This window comes from Calliphora vicina, chromosome 5 (genome assembly GCF_958450345.1).
Source record: "Calliphora vicina chromosome 5, idCalVici1.1, whole genome shotgun sequence".
In the NCBI taxonomy this organism is placed as follows: domain Eukaryota; kingdom Metazoa; phylum Arthropoda; class Insecta; order Diptera; family Calliphoridae; genus Calliphora; species Calliphora vicina.
The window spans coordinates 23068495-23089256 of record NC_088784.1 but is presented as its reverse complement, the minus strand read 5'-3'; the positions used below and the strand labels follow the sequence as shown (position 1 = coordinate 23089256).

The following is a 20762-nucleotide window of genomic DNA, read 5'->3' as shown; positions in this document are numbered from 1 at the left end:
GGTTCTCTATAATGAACAATTTTAGCTTCAATCTGGCTTCAATCGTGGTTCTTTATGTTGAACAATTTTAGCTTCAATCTGGCTTCAATCATGTTTCAATCGTGGTTCTTTATGTTGAACAATTTTAGCTTCAATCTGGCTTCAATCATGTATCAATCGTGGTTCTTTATGTTGAACAATTTTAGCTTCAATCTGGCTTCAATCGTGGTTCTTTATGTTGAACAATTTTAGCTTCAATCAGGTTTCAATCGTTGTTCTTTATGTTGAAAAATTTTACCTTCAATCTGGCTTCAATCATGGTTCTCTATAATGAACAATTTTAGCTTCAACCTGGCTTCAATCATGTTTCAATCGTTGTTCTTTATGTTGAAGAATTTTAGCTTCAATCAAGCTTCAATCGTTGATCTTAATATTGAACAATTTTTGCTTCAATCGTGGTTCTTTATCTTGAAAAATGTTAGCTTCAATCATGGTTCTCTATAATGAACAATTTTAGCTTCAATCTGGCTTCAATCAAGCTTCAATCGTGGTTCTTTATGTTGAATAATTTTAGCTTCAATCAAGCTTCAATCGTGGTTATTTATGTTGAACAATTTTAGCTTCAATCAAGCTGCAATCAAGCTGCAATCAAGCTTCAATCCTGGTTCTTTATGTTGAAAAATGTCTGGCTGCTCATTTTATACCACATTTTAAGGTGAAAGTATTAAACAAATAATGCTTTTAATGACTGACATAATGAATGAATGAATGAAAGAAGCTAAGCTGATCATGAACTTGCATAAAATATAATTTTCTTAAAATTTTTTGTTTTTATTTTTTTAACTAATAAAGGCAACTTATCAAAGTGATTATGAAGATCATCATCATTATCAAACGCATTTTATTTGAATTATAATTTAGTTTATAATGATTTCCTTTATCTATTTATTTCTTTACACTTTGTTCATATTTTTATTAGATGTTAAAAATATTCAAACTTTTGTTTAACATGTCGTAAAATTAACACCATTTTTGGTTAAGTAAAATTTTGGTTTAGGGTTTAGTTAAATTGAATTTTTTTGTTTAATAAAGTAAACAAAGAAATTAGTTAGGAGAAATTATTATGTAATTTTGCTGACAAGCAAATGTTTAGTTTCTTATAACCTTGAGTTGCAAACAATATGTGGAGAGAGCATGAAATTATGTGAAGAGTTATGGGAAAAAGAGTTAATTTTATAATTAAAAAAAAAATGAATTTTTAAATAGGAAAGTTTAAAAAAGGTTTTATAATTTAAAAAATGATTACCAGAGCTATAAAAACAAAGCAAAAATTTATTCTACCACCATTGATTATTCATAGATAATATTTCGAGGAACCTAACTCAGCTGTTAGAAATAAAACCTAACTCCCTGCATGAATTAGTAAGAAAATTAAGTATTTGTAAAGTTTGTTGCCATATTTTAGGCTTCTAGTTCGAATTGGAAACCTAACTCATTTGTTAGAAAAAAACCTAACTCCATTAATGAATTAGTAAGAAAGTTAAGTATTTGTTAAGGTTGTTGACAGATTATGGGCTTCTAGTTCAACGTGCTTAGAAAAAAACCTAACTCCATGAATGAATTATTAAGAAAATTAAGTATTTGTGAAGTTCTCATGAACGTTTTATTAAATAGAATTCAAATATTTCTTTTGAGAAACGTGAAACCAAAAACAATTATTTAATTATTTTATAACAATGTATATATACCATTTAGAATATTTTGTATTCATTATCATCACCCACATTTTGCATTGGTTTTAATAATCATGACCACGAATAAGTCATAACTTAGTCAACCCCTCAACCAGGTGTTAATTTAATCAAAGTCATTGTAATTTGTTTATTTCATTATTTTTTTATTTATTTTTTTTTTGTTCATTTGGTTTAACAAACATCAGCAAAATTTTCACACCAACTGTCAATGTCAATTACAACGAAAAAGAACTAAAAAAAATCAAGAAAATAAAATGAATTTCAATGTCCAAAAGTATTGAAATAATGTTGTCACTAAAACTGTCGATATCAGCACCTAAGATCTGTTTTTTTGTTGATTTTTTTTTTTTTTTTGGAAAAACTGAAGTACACCAAAAAACTTAAATGACAACTAAGAAAAAAAACTAAAAATAAATAGTTGATCACACATGTTTTTAACATTTTATCAATGTTGTTACTTGAAAAAAAAATGTGAGGTTTTAGTTTTTCAACATACATTTTTTTCAAATAAAATTTAGGGGAAATAAATTATCAGCAAAAGGAAGTAAATGTTACAAAATGAATTCACATGTCACTCTATGCAGGCAGCTAAAGGAAATAATAGTGGAAAATTTAGTTGTAATTGGAAAATATTAGAAAAAAATTAAATTTTTAAAGCGAATTTTATGAGTATGAAGCTTCAGTAATAAAAATGCAAAAATTTAAAACTTTTTAAAAAAGTAGTATTTTTACTACTATTTTTAAAATTGATAAAAGTGATATTTTTAAAGTGCCCCTAAAAGTATTTCTTTAAAGGAATATAATGGTTACACAAGAAATATGTTTTTCGAACTTTTTCTCAAAAAGTAGTAGATAATTTACTACTAATTGACAATATAACAAGAAAAATTTTAAATTCTTAAAGCAAATTCTATGAACATAAAAATACTTTACTAAAAATTTAAAAATGTCATACTTTTGTAAAAGGTAGTATTTTTACTACTATTTTTCAAAATAGATAAAAGTGATATTTTTTAAGTGTTTCTAGATGTACTACTTTTAGGAAATACAATAGTTACAAAAGAAATATGTTTTTACAACATTTTCTCAAAAAGTAGTAGATAATTTACTACTAATTAAAAATATTACAAGAAAAATTATAAATTCTTAAATCAAATTCTATGAATATAAAAACACTTTACTAAAAATTTAAAAATGTCATAATTTATAAAAGGTAGTATTTTTACTACTATTTTTCAAAATTGATAAAAGTGATAATTTTAAAATGATTTTTAAAGTACTTCTTTAAAGGAATATAATAGTTAAAAATGAATCATTTTTTTAAAACTTTTTCTCAAAAAGTAGTAGAAAATTTACTGCTAATTAGAAAATATTAAAAGAAAAATGTTAAATTCTTAAAGCAATTTCTATAAACATAAAGATTATTTACTAAAAATAAATAAATTTCATACTTTTAAAAAAGTAGTATTTTTACTACTATTTTCAAAATTGAAAAAAGTACTTATTTTAAAATGTTTCTAAAAGTATTTCTTTAAAGGAATATAATGGTTACAAATTAAATAATTTGTAACATTTTTTTTCACAAAAGGTAGTAGGAAATTATATACAACTACATAATTGGAAATTATAAAAAAATCTTGAATTCTTAAAGCATATTTTATGAACATTAATATTCTTTACTAAAAATAAATAAATCTCATAATTTTTAAAAAGTAGTAGTTTTACTACTATTTTTCAAAGTTAATGAAAATTGTATTTTTAAATTCTTCCTAAAAGTATTTCTTTAAAGGAATATAATGGTTATAAAGGTTATGGTCTTTTTAGTACTTTTTGTTAAAAAGTAGTAGAAAATTTACTACTAATTTCAAAATACATATAAAAAAGAAAATAAATTCTTAAAGAAAATTTTATGAACATTAAGATTTTAAGCTAAAAAATAAAAAATTCCATACATTTATAAAAAGTAGTATTTCTACTACTATTTTCAAAATTGATTAAAGTGGTATTTATTAAATGTTTCTAAAAGTATTTCTTTAAAGGCATCTAATATTAAAAAACAAAATAAATTTTAGCAACATTTTCTCAAAAAGTAGTAGAAAATTTACTACTAATTACAAAATATTTAGAAAAAAATTAAAATTCTTTAAGCAAATTCTGTGAACATTAAGATTCATTACTAAAAATAAATAAATTCATACCTTTAAAAAAGTAGTATTTTTTACTACTATTTTAAGAATTGATAAAAGTGATATTTTTTAAATGCTTTTAAAAGCATTTCTTTAAAGGATTGCATAGTTTCATATGAAATAATTTTTTTACAACTTCTCTCAAAAAGTAGTAGACAATTTACTACTAATTGGAAAATATTAAATTAAAACTCTTGTAGGATTAAAGCGAATTTGATGAACATGAAGATTCTTTACTCAAAATTAAAAAAATTCATAGATTTATAAAAAGTAGTATTTTTACTACTATTTTCAAAATTGATAAAAGTGATATTTTTTAAATGTTCCTAAAAAAGTATTTCAAAAGTTAGTACTTTTTGTTAAAAAGTAGTAGAAAATTTACTATTAATTGGAAAATTATTTTAGATTTGGACGGCATTTCAAAAAGAAGATGGGCACATGGTCTAACTTATAAATTCATTTAATATTCAGTCATAATACTCAGACAGTCATATGATGATGTTTTTTTTTTATATTTACTTTCAAAATAATAAAAATATAGCCAACATTTTATTACTAACCAGACACTAATCTGCCTGAAATTTTATTATACTCTAACAGCTAGAATAATAATAATATAAATACATATATATTGTATTTTAAATTTACTTTAAGTGCTGCTAAGGAATATTAAAATTCGCCTCATGTTAAAAGAATTTGTATTAACAAATAATCTGTTTAAACTATTTCTTTTTGCTAGATTAACATTATTTCGCAATTATAGCAATAAATAATAAACATTTATATACACAAATGAACAATAAAAGTTATTGTTTTTAACCATGGAATTTTTTTTCTAGATTTTCTAAAAATATTTAAAATTTCTCACGTTTTTGAGATCGAAGAAGAGATATAAATAAAAAGATAAATATCAATTTAGATAACGTACCTCGTATTTTTCTATGTTAATAAGCTGTAATTATAGTTTTATACAAAGAAAAAAATGGCTAATCAATAATATTTTTTTCTTTATATGAATTTTTGATAATTAATTTTATTTAAGGTTTTTTTTTCTAGTTTGATTTAAAAGATCAAGGTTGTAATCAAATTGAGTTTTTTTTTTACAAAACAAAAATACAAATCATTAAATAATTATTTTGGAATTTACATATATTTAAATGATAAATAGATTTAACCAAACAAAAAATCTATCACTCCACTACATGATAATCAAGATTGAGGATGGAAAAAACAAAATTTGAGGTTTCTTTTTATGATTTTGACAAATTTTGACAAAGTAGTATTTTTACTACTATTTTCAAAATTGATAAAAGTGATATTTTTAAAATGCTCCTAAAAGTATTTCTTTAAAGCAATATAATGGTTACAAATGAAATAATTTTTAACAACTTTTTCTCAAAAAGTAGTAGAAAATTTACTGCTAATTAAAAAATGAGAAATTCTTAAAGCAAATTCTAACGTTCATAGATTTTACGCTAAAAATACAAACATTTAAAACTTCTAAAAAAGTAGTATTTCTACTACTATTTTCAAAATTGAGAAAAGTGATATTTTTAAAATGTTCCTAAAAGTATTTCTTTAAAGGAATATAATGGTTGCAAAGGAAATAATTTTTAACAACTTTTTCTCAAAAAGTAGTAGAAAATTTACTGCTAATTAGAAAATATTAAAAGAAAAAAATTTTAAATTCTTAAAGCAAATTCTATGAACTTAAAGATTTTTTAATAAAAATAAATAAATAAATTACTTTTAAAAAAGTAGTATTTCTACTACTATTTTCAAAATTGATAAAAATGATATTTTTCAAATGCTCCTAAAAGTAATTCGTTAAAGGAATATAATGGTTACAGAAGAAATCATTTTTAACAACTTTTTCTCAAAAAGTAGTAGAAAATTTACTACTAATTAGAAAATATTAAAAGAAAAATTTTAAATTCTTAAAGCAAATTCTATGAACTTAAAGATTTTTTAATAAAAATAAATAAATTTCTTACTTTTAAAAAGTAGTATTTCTACTACTATTTTCAAAATTGATAAAAGTGATATTTTTAAAATGCTCCTAAAAGTATTTCTTTAAAGCAATATAATGGTTACAAATGAAATAATTTTTAACAACTTTTTCTCAAAAAGTAGTAGAAAATTTACTGCTAATTAAAAAATGAGAAATTCTTAAAGCAAATTCTAACGTTCATAGATTTTACGCTAAAAATACAAACATTTAAAACTTCTAAAAAAGTAGTATTTCTACTACTATTTTCAAAATTGAGAAAAGTGATATTTTTAAAATGTTCCTAAAAGTATTTCTTTAAAGGAATATAATGGTTACAGAAGAAATCATTTTTAACAACTTTTTCTCAAAAAGTAGTAGAAAATTTACTACTAATTAGAAAATATTAAAAGAAAAATTTTAAATTCTTAAAGCAAATTCTATGAACTTAAAGATTTTTTAATACAAAATAATAAATTTCTTACTTTTAAAAAAGTAGTATTTCTACTACTATTTTTAAAAATTCATGAAAATGGTATTTTTAAAATGCTCCTAAAAGTAATTCTTTAAAGGAATATAATGGTTAAAATGAAATAATTTTTAACAACTTTTTATCAAAAAGTAGTAGACAATTTACTACTAATTGAAAAATGAGAAATTAAAATGTTAAATTCTTAAAGCAAATTCTATGAACTTTAAGATTTTACGCTGAAAATGCAAACATTTAAAACTTCTAAAAAAAGTAGTATTTCTACTACTATTTTTAAAATTGATAAAAGTGATATTTTTAAAATGTTCCTAAAAGTATTTCTTTAAAGGAATATAATGGTTGCAAATTAAATAATTTTTAGCAACTTTTTCACAAAAAGTAGTAGAAAATTTACTGCTAATTAGAAAATATTAAAAGAAAAATGTTAAATTCTTAAAGCTAATTCTATGAACTTAAAGATTTTTTAATAAAAATAAATAAATTTCTTACTTTTAAAAAAGTAGTATTTCTACTACTATTTTCAAAATTGATAAAAATGATATTTTTCAAATGCTCCTAAAAGTATTACTTTAAAGGTACAACTAAAATTATTTTTAACAACAATTTCTCAAAAAGTAGTAGAAAATTTACTACTAATTAAAAAATATTGAAAGAAAAATGTTTAATTCTTATAGCAAATTCTATAAATATAAAGATTATTATTACAAAATTAAAAAATTTCATACTTTTAAAAAGGTAGTATTTTTACTACTATTTTTCAAAATTGATAAAAGTGAAATTTTTAAAATGTTTCTAAAAGTATTTCTTGAAAGGAATATAATGGTTACAAATTAAATAATTTTTAACAACTTTTTTCTCTAAAAGTAGTAGAAAATTTACTACTTATTAGAAAATATTAAAAGAAAAATGTTAAATTCTTAAAGCAAATTCTATAAACATAAAGATTATTTACTAAAAATAAACCAATTTCATACTATTTTTCAAAATCGAAAAAACTAAATTTGAGGTTTATTTTCATAATTTTGACAAAATTTAAATCAGACGTTTCATCTTTACTACATGATCATCATTATTATTAATCATTGAATTTTAATTATTTTAAAATCTCAATTTGTATTATATTTAAGCTTTGAATCTTGTTGAAATTTTAAAACTTTCCTGGCAAATTTGTGGTCAGGCTTGACTTCCCTTTTAATTTGTAACAATTTTAATGGGAATTTTTGTTCCATTTTTTTTTTGATTTATACATTTCTTTTCAATACAATGATTATTGCAAAAATCCACTGCGGTTTTTCTTTTGTATTAAGAAACATTTATTTATAATTCGTTTGAAATATTTCTTTCTTTTTCGTCATGCTTTTTTTTATGACGTTTTTTTTTTTGTTTTATTGAAACAATTTTTTCTATGTAAATTATTATGTTTTGTTTTTACAAAATCCCATTTAATATTATTATATAATAAAGTAATCATATAAATAACAAGTTTTTTGTTAAAAAAAAAACAATTCGAAACAAAGTAAAACAAATAAAACCAAGAAAAATGCTTGAAAAACAAAAGATTGGAGACACAAACTTGTTTAGTTTACACTTAAAGAAAGCTAGTGATTGAAAATGCAACGATAACTGAAAATATTTGAAATATTTTTGAATAGAAAGGGAAAATCTGACAAAAAACGAAATATTTAATTGTTTTTGAGAGAGTTAGTTTTTTTTTCGAGAGTTAGGTATTTCTTACCCTATTTTTTATTATAATTTTTTTTCTTTTACTTACAATTTTTCTTTTTTTATTTATTTTCAGTTGCTTTCAGTTTTTACGCACGCTTTTTATTTCCTTAAGGAATTTTAATAATTTTATTAACTCATCATTTTAATTTAAAAGAAACATGTCACATTTAATTGGTATTTTATTGGCCCTGGTGTCGTTAGCGGTCACAACATGTAGAGCACTGCCAGATGTAAGTATACCAAATTTAAATATAATTTAAGATTATAATAACAAAATAAAATATTAACGAGAGAAGAAACCAGATTTAGAAATTTTGAAGCTCAAAAACTAAAAAAAATTCCTTAAGGAACCTAAAATATTCATACAAATTATAACAAGTCTTTTATAAAATGCAACAAATTTACTAAAATTATATCCAAATTGAATTAAAAACAAATTTCAATAATTAAAAATACTGTGCAATGTTTAATGAACATATTTTAGGAATTAAATAAAAAGTACCAAAATTGTACTAAAATCAAAAAGTACCAAAATCGTACTAAAAAGCAAAAGTACCCACTCAGTAGTAAACAATCATTATAAATACAAAGCAATGGTAAATTTTTGTATTTTCAGAAAAGGTACCAAAATGGTACTACAATCAAAAAGTACCAAAATCATACTAAAACACAAAAGTATCAATTCAGTAATAAACAGTGATTATAAATACGAAGCAATGGTCAATTTTAGTATTTACAGAAAATGTACCAAAATGGTACTAAAATCTAAAAGTATCAAAATCGTACTAAAACTAAAAAACAACAAATTTCAATAATTAAAAATACCAAAATAGTACTAAAATCAAAAAGTACCAAAATCGTACTAAAACACAAAAGTATCAACTCAGTAAAAAACAGTCATTATAAATACGAAGCAATGGTCAATTTTAGTATTTTCAGAAAAAGTACCGAACTCGTACTAAAATCTAAAAGTACCAAAAATCGTACTAAAACTCAATAGTACAAACTCAGTAAAAAACAATACAAATTTGATTATTTTCTATAATTTTATTGATAAAAAATTTACTATTTTGGAAATTTACTATTTTGGTACTTTTCTATACTGCTATTGTAACTAAAACTTATTTGTTTACATTTTAGTAACTTTTTGGTACTTTTAAATTTTAGTACCATTTTGGTACTTTTTGTAATATTAATGTAAAATTGTCCTTATTTTGGTACCACTATCAATCTTGTTTAGTAAATTTTTTACCATTTTGGTACTTTTTATAAATTTTCTAAATTGGTATTTTTTCATAATACTATTACAATTTAAACTGGTTTTTACGTCTTAATAACATTTTGGTACTTTTTACTTTTAGTAAATTTTTAGTACTATTTACAATATCTATGGAATATGGAAACTTCTGTACCAAAATTGTTTTAGATCTTTATTGCTTAATTAAAGCATTTCTAAAAATTGTTCCTAAAACTGAAAAGTTAACAAGAGTTTCGAAATATTAACCGAATTGGCAATTGGTAAATTACAACAATTTTGGTACTTTTTTTAATTTCAATTAAAACTTTCAATTTTTTAGTACCAATAAAAATCTTGTTCAATTTTTATCATTTTATTGATAGAAAAGTGCATAATTTCGTACATTTTGATTGATAAAAAGAAGCTGAATTTAAAGTACCATTTTGGTACTTTTTGAAATTAGTTATTTTGGTACCTTTTTTAATGATATTATAACTAAAACTTGTTTCTTTACATTTTAGTAACTTTTGGTACTTTTGAATTTTAGTACCATTTTGGTACTTTTTGTAATATTAATTGAAAATTGCATTTTTTTGGTACCAACATGAATCTTGTTTAATTTATAGTATTTATTGCTTGAAATTTGATGAATTTCATGTATTTTTATACATTTTTAATTTTAGAAATTTGCTAAATTTTGGGTACCATTTTGGTACTTTTTAGAAATTTACTAAATTTGTACTTTTTCTTGTTACTGTTACAATTTAAACTTATTTTTAAGTCTTAATAACATTTTGGTACTTTTTACTTTTAGTACTTTAGTAAAACGAAGCTGAATTTAAAGTACCATTTTGGTACTTTTTGAAATTAGCTATTTTGGTACTATTTGATAATGCTATTATAACAAAATCTTGTTTGTTTACATTTTAATACCATTTTGGTACTTTTTGTAATATTAATGGAAAATTGTCCTTATTTTGGTACCAATATGAATCATGTTTAATCTCTGGTATTTTATTGCAGTAAATTTGTTGAATTTTAGCATTTTGGTACATTTTTATTTTTAGAAATTTGCTAAATTTTAGGTACCATTTTGGTACTTTTTAGAAATTTACTAAATTTGTACTTTTTCTTGTTACTGTTATAATTTAAAATTATTTTTTTGTCTTAATAACATTTTGGTACTTTTTACTTTTAGTACTTGTTTGGTACTTTATTTGATGTACCATTTTGGTACTTTTTTAATGCTATTATAACTACCACTTGTTTGTTTACATTTTAGTAACTCCTTGATACTTTTGAATTTTATTACCATTTAGGTACTTTTTGTAATATTAATTGAAAATTATTTTTTTGGTACAAATATAAATCTAGTTTAATTTCTGGTGTTTTATTGCAAGCAATTTATCGAATTTTAGTACATTTTTATCGTTAGAAATTATCAAAAATTTAGGCACCATTTTGGTACTTTTTAGAAATTTACAAAATAGGTACTTTTACATATTACTATTACAACTTAAACTGGTTTTCACATTTTTATTCCATTTTGGTACTTTTTACTTTTAGTACTTGTTTGGTATATTTTGAAATTAACTATTTTGGTACTTTTTTATAATAATATTATAACAAAAACTTGTTTGTCTAAATTTTAGTAACTTCTTGGTACTTTTCATTTAGTACCATTTTGGTACTTTTTGTAATATTAATTGAAAATTTCCATTTTTTGGTACCAACATGAATCTTGTTTAATTTTTAGTATTTATTGCTTGAAACTTGTTGAATTTTATGTATTTTTATACATTTTTAATTTTAGAAATTTGTTAAATTTTGGGTACCATTTTGGTACTTTTTAGAAATTTACAAAATAGGTACTTTTACATATCACTATTACAACTTAAACTGGTTTTCACGTTTTTATTTCATTTTGGTACTTTTTACTTTTAGTACTTGTTTGGTACTTTTTGAAATTAACTATTTTGGTACTTTTTTATAACAAAAACTTGTTTGTTTACATTTTAGTAACTTTTTGGAACTTTTGAATTTTAGTACCATTTTGGTACTAAAATTGTAATATTAATTGAAAATGTTTGTTTTTCCGGTACCAATATGAATCTTGTGTAATTTCTGGTATTTTATTGCCGGATATTTTTTGAATTATATTACTTTGGAACATTTTTATCATTATAAATTTGCTAAAATTTGGGTACCATTTTGGTACTTTTTGAAATTAACTATTTTGGTACTTTTTTATAATACTATTATAACAAAAACTTGTTTGTCTAAATTTTAGTAACTTTTTGGAACTTTTGAATTTTAGTACCATTTTGGTACTTTTTGTAATATTAATTGAAAATGTTTGTTTTTTCCGGTACCAATATGAATCATGTGTAATTCTAAGTATTTTGCTACATTTTTATCATGGTTTCTACGCCTTAATAACATTTTGGCACTTTTTTCTTTTAGTACTTGTTTGGTATTATTTGAATTTTAAGTACTTTGGTACTTTTTATCATTATAAATTTGTTAAAATTTAGGTACCATTTAGGTATTTTTTAGAAATTTACTAAATAAGTACTTTTACATAATACTATTACAATTTAAACTCGTTTTTACACCTTAATAACATTTTGGTACTTTTTACTTTTAGTACATTTTTGGTACTATTTACAATTGTTATGGAATATTGAAAATTTTGTCATCAATTGTTTTAGCTTTTTATTGTGCATATTTCTGCTATTTTTTATCACTAAAATTTAGTTAAATTAAGCAGCTTTTGTTGCAAAAGAACTTTTAAAACCTACTTTGTCATTTTCCTCATCATCTCTTAGATCTTGTGTGTTTTTTTTCACAAAATCTGTGTGTTTTTCTTAAATATTGCAGCAGAGGAAAAGGGAAATCTTTAATGATTTGAAATGTTTGTTTTTTTTCCTTCCACTGTTGGCAGCAAAATTTAGTACAAACTCTAACAAAAGCTTGATTTTGTGAAAAAAAAATTAGAAAAATATAAAAAACACAGTAATGAATATTTCACAATATCCGTCATTGACTAATGATTTTTTTTGCTACGTTTTTTTTTTTGCTGCAAGTAAATTTTTAAGATAAAATAGCAGGCAGCAAAATTGCTTTAGTGGACAAATCACGCGCTTGTGTAACCATTAAATATAAAATTATATTTTGTGTTTGTTTTATTTACGTTTTACAAAAGATTTTCACAACTAATTTTGTGTTCTTATAGATAAATGACAAATGTACATATGTAGTTGTTGACTAGTGGATTTGAACTATAAAAATAGCAAGAAATTTTAAAACAAATTATAGTTAAGAAAAACTTAATTTAAAGTAGTAGCAACCGATAGATACTTATATGAACTAGTAAATACATAGCTAGATACTTTAAATCATAATAATAGGTACACTTCAGTTTTGCTTTTACTTAGGCCCACTGTAAATCCTTAGTGTTTCTTCTGAAAAGCTATTTTCTGTTGTATTGTAAACATTTTTACATTGTAACATGTTTTTAACAATATTATGGTCACTGTAATTATATATATGATTGCGGTAACCATAATATGTTCTGATTAACATGATTGTAGCAATCATATACAATGCTAAAGCTGAAAAATTTAAACACAATGGGATTTACTGTGGCACAAAGTTGGGTATCATTAACTAATATTGAAAAAAAAATTCATTTAAGAGGTTTCAACATGCCACCATTGAAATGAAGAACATTTGACTCTATTGAAATAGAAATTATTCTGAGTAAAGAGCAGGAGATTAGGTTTCAGCATATTATTGCTTTAGTTGAGTAAGTTAAACATAAGCGTATCTATATTGATCCAAAACTGAGTAAATCAAATGTGTATTTTTCACTATTTCGCGCAGTATAAGAACACATGAACCAAACTTATACTCATTTATATCAATATGTCACACTCTGCCTTAGTATGTGTTAGATCTGTTTAAGAATGTATACGTTTGACTCGATATCCGTAGTTAATTATTGTCTTAAGATTTGTTGTTTCTTTCCAGTTTTAACCATGGTTTTGTTTCGACATAAAACTTCAATTCACGTGTTCTTTAAGCATGCATTTGCTGTTTCTAGCAACTAGTCAAACAAATAAATAAATATATTTTTAGTTATTTTTGATTTATTATTTTACTATTGTTTGAACACTTTGTTTGAAAATGGGTGGATATATTTTTAAGACTTCAATTGCACAATATAACAGCAATTAAACAACGCCCACTTTAACAGTAATAATGAAAGCATCTTCCTAAGATGATAACTACAATATTTCAATAAGAAAAAAATATGGAAAATTGTTAATTTAGGGCCAAATTTAAAAACATTCTCAAAAAGTACCCAAAATGTGACCAAAATTGTACCAAAACTTCTTAAATTTTAGCTAAAAGAGTTAAAAATTAAACTATAATAGTATTGGTAATAAATTTTTCATTTTTGAAGAGATAACAAAATTGTACTTTGGTACTAAAGTTAAAAAAGTACCAAATTCTCAAAAAGTACCAAAATGATGCCAAAGTTCTTAAATTTTAACTAAAAAATGTTAAAGATACTAAATTTTTAATTTTTGAACGGATATTGGATAAAAGTTGTACTTTGGTACTAAAGCTAAAAAGTACCAAAATGGTACCAAAAGTTCTTAAATTTTAGCTAAAAAATTTTAAAGGTTAAAGTATTATAGTATTGTTACTAAATTTTTCATTTTTGAATAGATATTCAAGAACTAGTACTTTGGTACTAAAAATAAAAAGTACCAAAATCTCAAAAAGTACCAAATTCTGATTAAAAAATGTTAAACTATAATAGTATTGATACTAAATTTTTGAACAGATACTGATAAAGTTGTACTTTGGTACTAAAATAAAAAAGTACCAAAATCTCAAAAAGTATCAAAATGGTACCAAAAGTTTTATATTTTAGCTAAAAAATTTTAAAGATTAAACTATTATAGTATTGTTACTAAATTTTTCATTTTTGAATTGATATTCAAAAAATAATACTTTGGTACTAATAATAAAAAGTACCAAATCTCAAAAAGTTTTTAAATAGTACCAAAAGTTCTTAAATTTTAGCTAAAAAATTTTAAAGATTAAACTATTATAGTATTGTTACTAAATTTTTCATTTTTGAATAGATATTCAAAAAATAGTACTTTGGTACTAAAAATAAAAAGTACCAAAATCTCAAAAAGTACCAAAATGATAACAAAAGTTCATAAATTTTAGCTAAAAAAAGTTAATTATTAAACTGTAATAGTATTGGTACTAAATTTTTTCACTTTTTAACAGATATTGGACAAAAGTAGCACTTTGGTACTAATGTTAAAAAGTACCAAATTCTCAAAAAGTACTTAAGATAGTAAAAGATCTTAAATTTTAGCTAAAAAATTTTAAATATAAATATGTAATAGTGTTGGTACTAAATTTTTTCACTTTTGAACAGATATTGACAAAAATTGTACTTTGGTACTAAAGCTAAAAAGTACCAAAATCTCAAAAGTACTAAAATTAAACCAAAAGATCTTAAATTTTAGCTAAAAAATTTTTAAGATAAAACTATAATAGTATTAGTACTAAATTGTTTCACTTTTGAACAGATATTGACAAAAGTTGTACTTTGGTACTAAAATTAAAAAGTACCAAAATGATATCAAAAGTTCTTAAATTTTAGCTAAAAGTGTTAAAGATTAAACTATTATAGTATTGTTTGCAAATTTTTCTTAAATGTTAACTAAAAATGTACTTACAAACAAAAATTGTACTTTGGTAGTAAATTTAAAAAGTACCAAAATCTCAAAAAGTACTAAAATTGTACTAAAAGTTATTAAATTTTAGCCAAAAAATGTTAAAGATAAATCTGTAATAGTATTGGTACTAAATTTTTTCACTTTTGAACAGATATTGACAAAAGTTGTACTTTAATACTAAAATTAAAAAGTACCAAAATGATATCAAAAGTTCTTAAATGTTAAAGATTAAACTATTATAGTATTGTTTGCAAAATTTTCTTAAATTTTAACTAAAAATGTACTTACAAACAAAAATTGTACTTTGGTACTAAAGTTAAAAAGTACCAAAATGTCGAAAAGTACCAATAGTTCTTAAATTTTATCTTAAACATTTTAAAGATTAAAATGTTATAGTATTGGTACTAAATTATTATTTTTTGAACTTATATTGACAAAAGTTGTTCTTTGGTACTAAAGTTAAAAAGTACCAAAATCAAACTGAACTATAAAATCAAAACTATGTTAGTTGTATAGTAATAGTAATTCATAGAAGCTTATTGGTACCGAAAATTAGGTTCAATGGATATTATTAAAAGTACCAAAATGGTACTAAAATAAAAAAAAGGACTCAACAGATACTGTAAAGTAAATTCAAGTTTTTATTATAATAGCAATATGAAAAAGTACCAAAATGGAAATTTTTAAAAAGTACCAAATTGGTACTTTTTGCTTTGCAACTTTTCATCAATAAAAATATACCAAAAATTCTGCAAATCTCCATCAATAAAATAATAGAAATTAAAAAAAATCTTATTATGCCAATTAAATGCGAATTTTCAATTGATTTTACAAAAAGTACCAAAATGGTACTAACATAACTTTTCATCAATCAAAATATACCAAAATTCTGCAAATCTTCATATATAAAATGTATAAAATAATAAAAATTAAAAAAAAATTATTGGTGCCAATTAAATGCAAATTTTCAATTGATTTTACAAAAAGTACCAAAATGATACTAAAATAAAAAAAGTACCAAAATGTTACTCAAATGTAAAAAAAAATAATTTCGGTTGTAATAGCAATATGAAAAGGTACCAAAAAGGAAATTTTTCAAAAGTACCAAAATGGTACTTTCTAGTTTGCAACTTTTCATCAATAAAATATACCAAAATTCTGCAAATCTCAATCAATAAAATGTCTAAAATTATTGGAATTAAAAAAATTCTTATTAAAGCCAATTAAATGCGAAATATCAATTGATTTTACAAAAAGTACCAAAATGGTACTAAAATAAAAAGGTACCAAAATGTAAAAAAAATAATTTCGGTTTTAATAGCAATATGAAAAGGTACCAAAAAGGAAATTTTTCAAAAGTACCAAAATGGTACTTTCTAGTTTGCAACTTTTCATCAATCAAAATATACCAAAATTTTGCAAATCTTCATATATAAAATGTATAAAATAATAAAAATTAAAAAATATGTATTGGTGCTAATTAAAGGCGAATTTTCAATTGAATTTACAAAAAGTACCAAAATGGTACTAAAATAAAAAAGTACCAAAATGCTACTCAAATATAAAAAAAATAATTTCGGTTTTAATAGCAATATGAAAAGGTACCAAAATGGAAATTTTTAAAAAGTACCAAATTGGTACTTTTTGGTTTGGTTTGTCTAAAATTATAGGAATTAAAAAAATTCTTATTAATGCCAATTAAATGCGAAATATCAATTAAAAAAATTCTTATTAATGCCAATTAAATGCGAAATATCAATTGATTTTACAAAAAGTACCAAAATGGTACTAAAATAAAAAAGTACCAAAATTTAAAGATTTTTATTGCTACCAAAAAAACGAATTTTTAATTGATTTAAAAAATGTACGAAAATGGTACAAAAGTACCAAAATGTTTCAGACAAATAACAAACTCATTTTACATATAAAAGTAATAAGAAAAAGTTCTAAAGTAATAAATTCCCAAAGGTACCTAACATTTTTGGTACCCAAAGCCATTATTACATCGCCTTTCGATGTTTTTTTTTTAGATTTTGAGTTTGATTTGTGATTTCAATTTGATAAGCTATTTAAAATCCTGTTTATTTTTCAACAAAATTCCCATTAAAATATTTCTAAAACATTAGCTTAAATACTTTAATTTATTTTTATTATTCTCTTGAATAACAGCCAAATGAAATTAAACCAAAAAAAACCAAACTAACACAATTTACCCACCAAAGACATTTAAAGCTCATTAACAAAACAACTGCAAGCTCAAGCTAAAAAAAAATACAACAAAACACTTTTTGTTTATATAGAAAAAATTATAAACAAATTATGGTCAAGGTTAATAAAACTAAATACACAACAAAAAAACAAAGACAAACATCAACAACATGGCATGGCACGTAAATGCATACAGAAACAAATTGGAATACAAAGAAATTTAAAGTTCTTTAAACAAAATTTTAAGAAAAAAATATAAATTATTTTGAAAATATTGTAATAACGGCCTACAAACAGAAATCTTTGATAAATTAGCCAAAACTAAATGAATCATATTTTTATAAAAGCAATTGTTTGTTAACCATTTTACAAATTTTGAAAAGGGCCCCCTGTTGTATACAACCGAAGCAATTGAAGTTAACATGTTTTGGGGCCATAAAACGTTATACACGATTTTTCAAGTATTTTTTGTTTTATTTTTTTTAACAATCAAGCAAATTGTTTGCATAAAAAACAAATGACAACTTCAGTTAAGGTCTTTTTCAATAAAAAAAATATTCAATTCGCTAGTTTTTAAACCACCAAATGTTTGGTATTTTTAAGAACTTATGCTACCGACAATGTATTTTGTTTGAATTAAAACCACAATTTCAATTTATTTCTTTAATTCAAATGCCATTTTAAAAGCTTAAGGCTAGAGGAAGTCAATATAGGAGCAAAAAACGTATAAAAACAATTAAGAAAAATTATAAATGGTCAATTATAAACAGTCAATTAAACGTTTTATATAAAATTTTGAAGTTTCAAGACATTCCTGCTTAAATGTGGAATTAAATTAAGGAATTTATGTTAGAAAGTAACAAAGTTTTTGATCACAGACAGACATATTTCCTATAGAAAAAGTCTCTACAAGACAGACACTTTTTCTATAAGAAGAACTAACTTTTTTCTATAGGAAAAACTGTCTTCCAGATAGACACTTTTTTCTATAGGAAAAACTGTCTTCCAGACAGACACTTTTTTCTATAGGAAAAACTGTCTTCCAGACAGACACTTTTTTCTATAGGAAAAACTGTCTTCCAGACAGACACTTTTTTCTATAGGAAAAACTGTCTTCCAGACAGACACTTTTTTCTATAGGAAAAACTGTCTTCCAGACAGACACTTTTTTCTATAGGAAAAACTGTCTTCCAGACAGACACTTTTTTCTATAGGAAAAACTGTCTTCCAGACAGACACTTTTTTCTATAGGAAAAACTGTCTTCCAGACAGACACTTTTTTCTATAGGAAAAACTGTCTTCCAGACAGACACTTTTTTCTATAGGAAAAACTGTCTTCCAGACAGACACTTTTTTCTATAGGAAAAACTGTCTTCCAGACAGACACTTTTTTCTATAGGAAAAACTGTCTTCCAGACAGACACTTTTTTCTATAGGAAAAACTGTCTTCCAGACAGACACTTTTTTCTATAGGAAAAACTGTCTTCCAGACAGACACTTTTTTCTATAGGAAAAACTGTCTTCCAGACAGACACTTTTTTCTATAGGAAAAACTGTCTTCCAGACAGACACTTTTTTCTATAGGAAAAACTGTCTTCCAGACAGACACTTTTTTCTATAGGAAAAACTGTCTTCCAGACAGACACTTTTTTCTATAGGAAAAACTGTCTTCCAGACAGACACTTTTTTCTATAGGAAAAACTGTCTTCCAGACAGACACTTTTTTCTATAGGAAAAACTGTCTTCCAGACAGACACTTTTTTCTATAGGAAAAACTGTCTTCCAGACAGACACTTTTTTCTATAGGAAAAACTGTCTTCCAGACAGACACTTTTTTCTATAGGAAAAACTGTCTTCCAGACAGACACTTTTTTCTATAGGAAAAACTGTCTTCCAGACAGACACTTTTTTCTATAGGAAAAACTGTCTTCCAGACAGACACTTTTTTCTATAGGAAAAACTGTCTTCCAGACAGACACTTTTTTCTATAGGAAAAACTGTCTTCCAGACAGACACTTTTTTCTATAGGAAAAACTGTCTTCCAGACAGACACTTTTTTCTATAGGAAAAACTGTCTTCCAGACAGACACTTTTTTCTATAGGAAAAACTGTCTTCCAGACAGACACTTTTTTCTATAGGAAAAACTGTCTTCCAGACAGACACTTTTTTCTATAGGAAAAACTGTCTTCCAGACAGACACTTTTTTCTATAGGAAAAACTGTCTTCCAGACAGACACTTTTTTCTATAGGAAAAACTGTCTTCCAGACAGACACTTTTTTCTATAGGAAAAACTGTCTTCCAGACAGACACTTTTTTCTATAGGAAAAACTGTCTGCCAGACAGACACTTTTTTCTATAGGAAAAACTGTCTGCCAGACAGACACTTTTTTCTATAGGAAAAACTGTCTGCCAGACAGACACTTTTTTCTATAGGAAAAACTGTCTGCCAGACAGACACTTTTTTCTATAGGAAAAACTGTCTGCCAGACAGACACTTTTTTCTATAGGAAAAACTGTCTGCCAGACAGACACTTTTTTCTATAGGAAAAACTGTCTGCCAGACAGACACTTTTTTCTATAGGAAAAACTGTCTGCCAGACAGACACTTTTTTCTATAGGAAAAACTGTCTGCCAGACAGACACTTTTTTCTATAGGAAAAACTGTCTGCCAGACAGACACTTTTTTCTATAGGAAAAACTGTCTGCCAGACAGACACCTTTTTCTATAGGAAAAACTGTCTGCCAGACAGACACTTTTTTCTATAGGAAAAACTGTCTGCCAGACAGACACTTTTTTCTATAGGAAAAACTGTCTGCCAGACAGACACTTTTTTCTATAGGAAAAACTGTCTGCCAGACAGACACTTTTTTCTATAGGAAAAACTGTCTGCCAGACAGACACTTTTTTCTATAGGAAAAACTGTCTGCCAGACAGACACTTTTTTTCTATAGGAAAAACTGTCTGCCAGACAGACACTTTTTTCTATAGGAAAAACTGTCTGCCAGACAGACACTTTTTTCTATAGGAAAAACTGTCTGCCAGACAGACACTTTTTTCTATAGGAAAAACTGTCTGCCAGACAGACACTTTTTTCTATAGAGAAAAACTGTCTTCCAGTCAGACACTTTTTTCTATAGAGAAAAACTGTCTTCCAGTCAGACACTTTTTTCTATAGAGAAAAACTGTCTTCCAGTCAGACACTTTTTTCTATAGAGAAAAACTGTCTTCCAGTCAGACACTTTTTTCTATAGAGAAAAACTGTCTTCCAGTCAGACACTTTTTTCTATAGAGAAAAACTGTCTTCCAGTCAGACACTTTTTTCTATAGAGAAAAACTGTCTTCCAGTCAGACACTTTTTTCTATAGAGAAAAACTGTCTTCCAGTCAGACACTTTTTTCTATAGAGAAAAACTGTCTTCCAGT

General features: G+C 24.0%; 1 protein-coding gene across 2 annotated transcripts in view; it reads left to right on the top strand.

The window, feature by feature from the left end:
• Positions 1-8200: 8200 nt before the first annotated feature.
• sona (sol narae) overlaps positions 8201-20762 on the top strand; it is a 157763-nt gene continuing 145201 nt past the window's right edge. For both annotated transcript variants that reach the window (XM_065513546.1, XM_065513545.1), the window contains exon 1: positions 8201-8351. In XM_065513546.1, the coding sequence (XP_065369618.1) occupies positions 8280-8351 (72 nt within the window). In that variant the 5' untranslated portion in view covers positions 8201-8279. The remainder of the gene's footprint in view (positions 8352-20762) is intronic.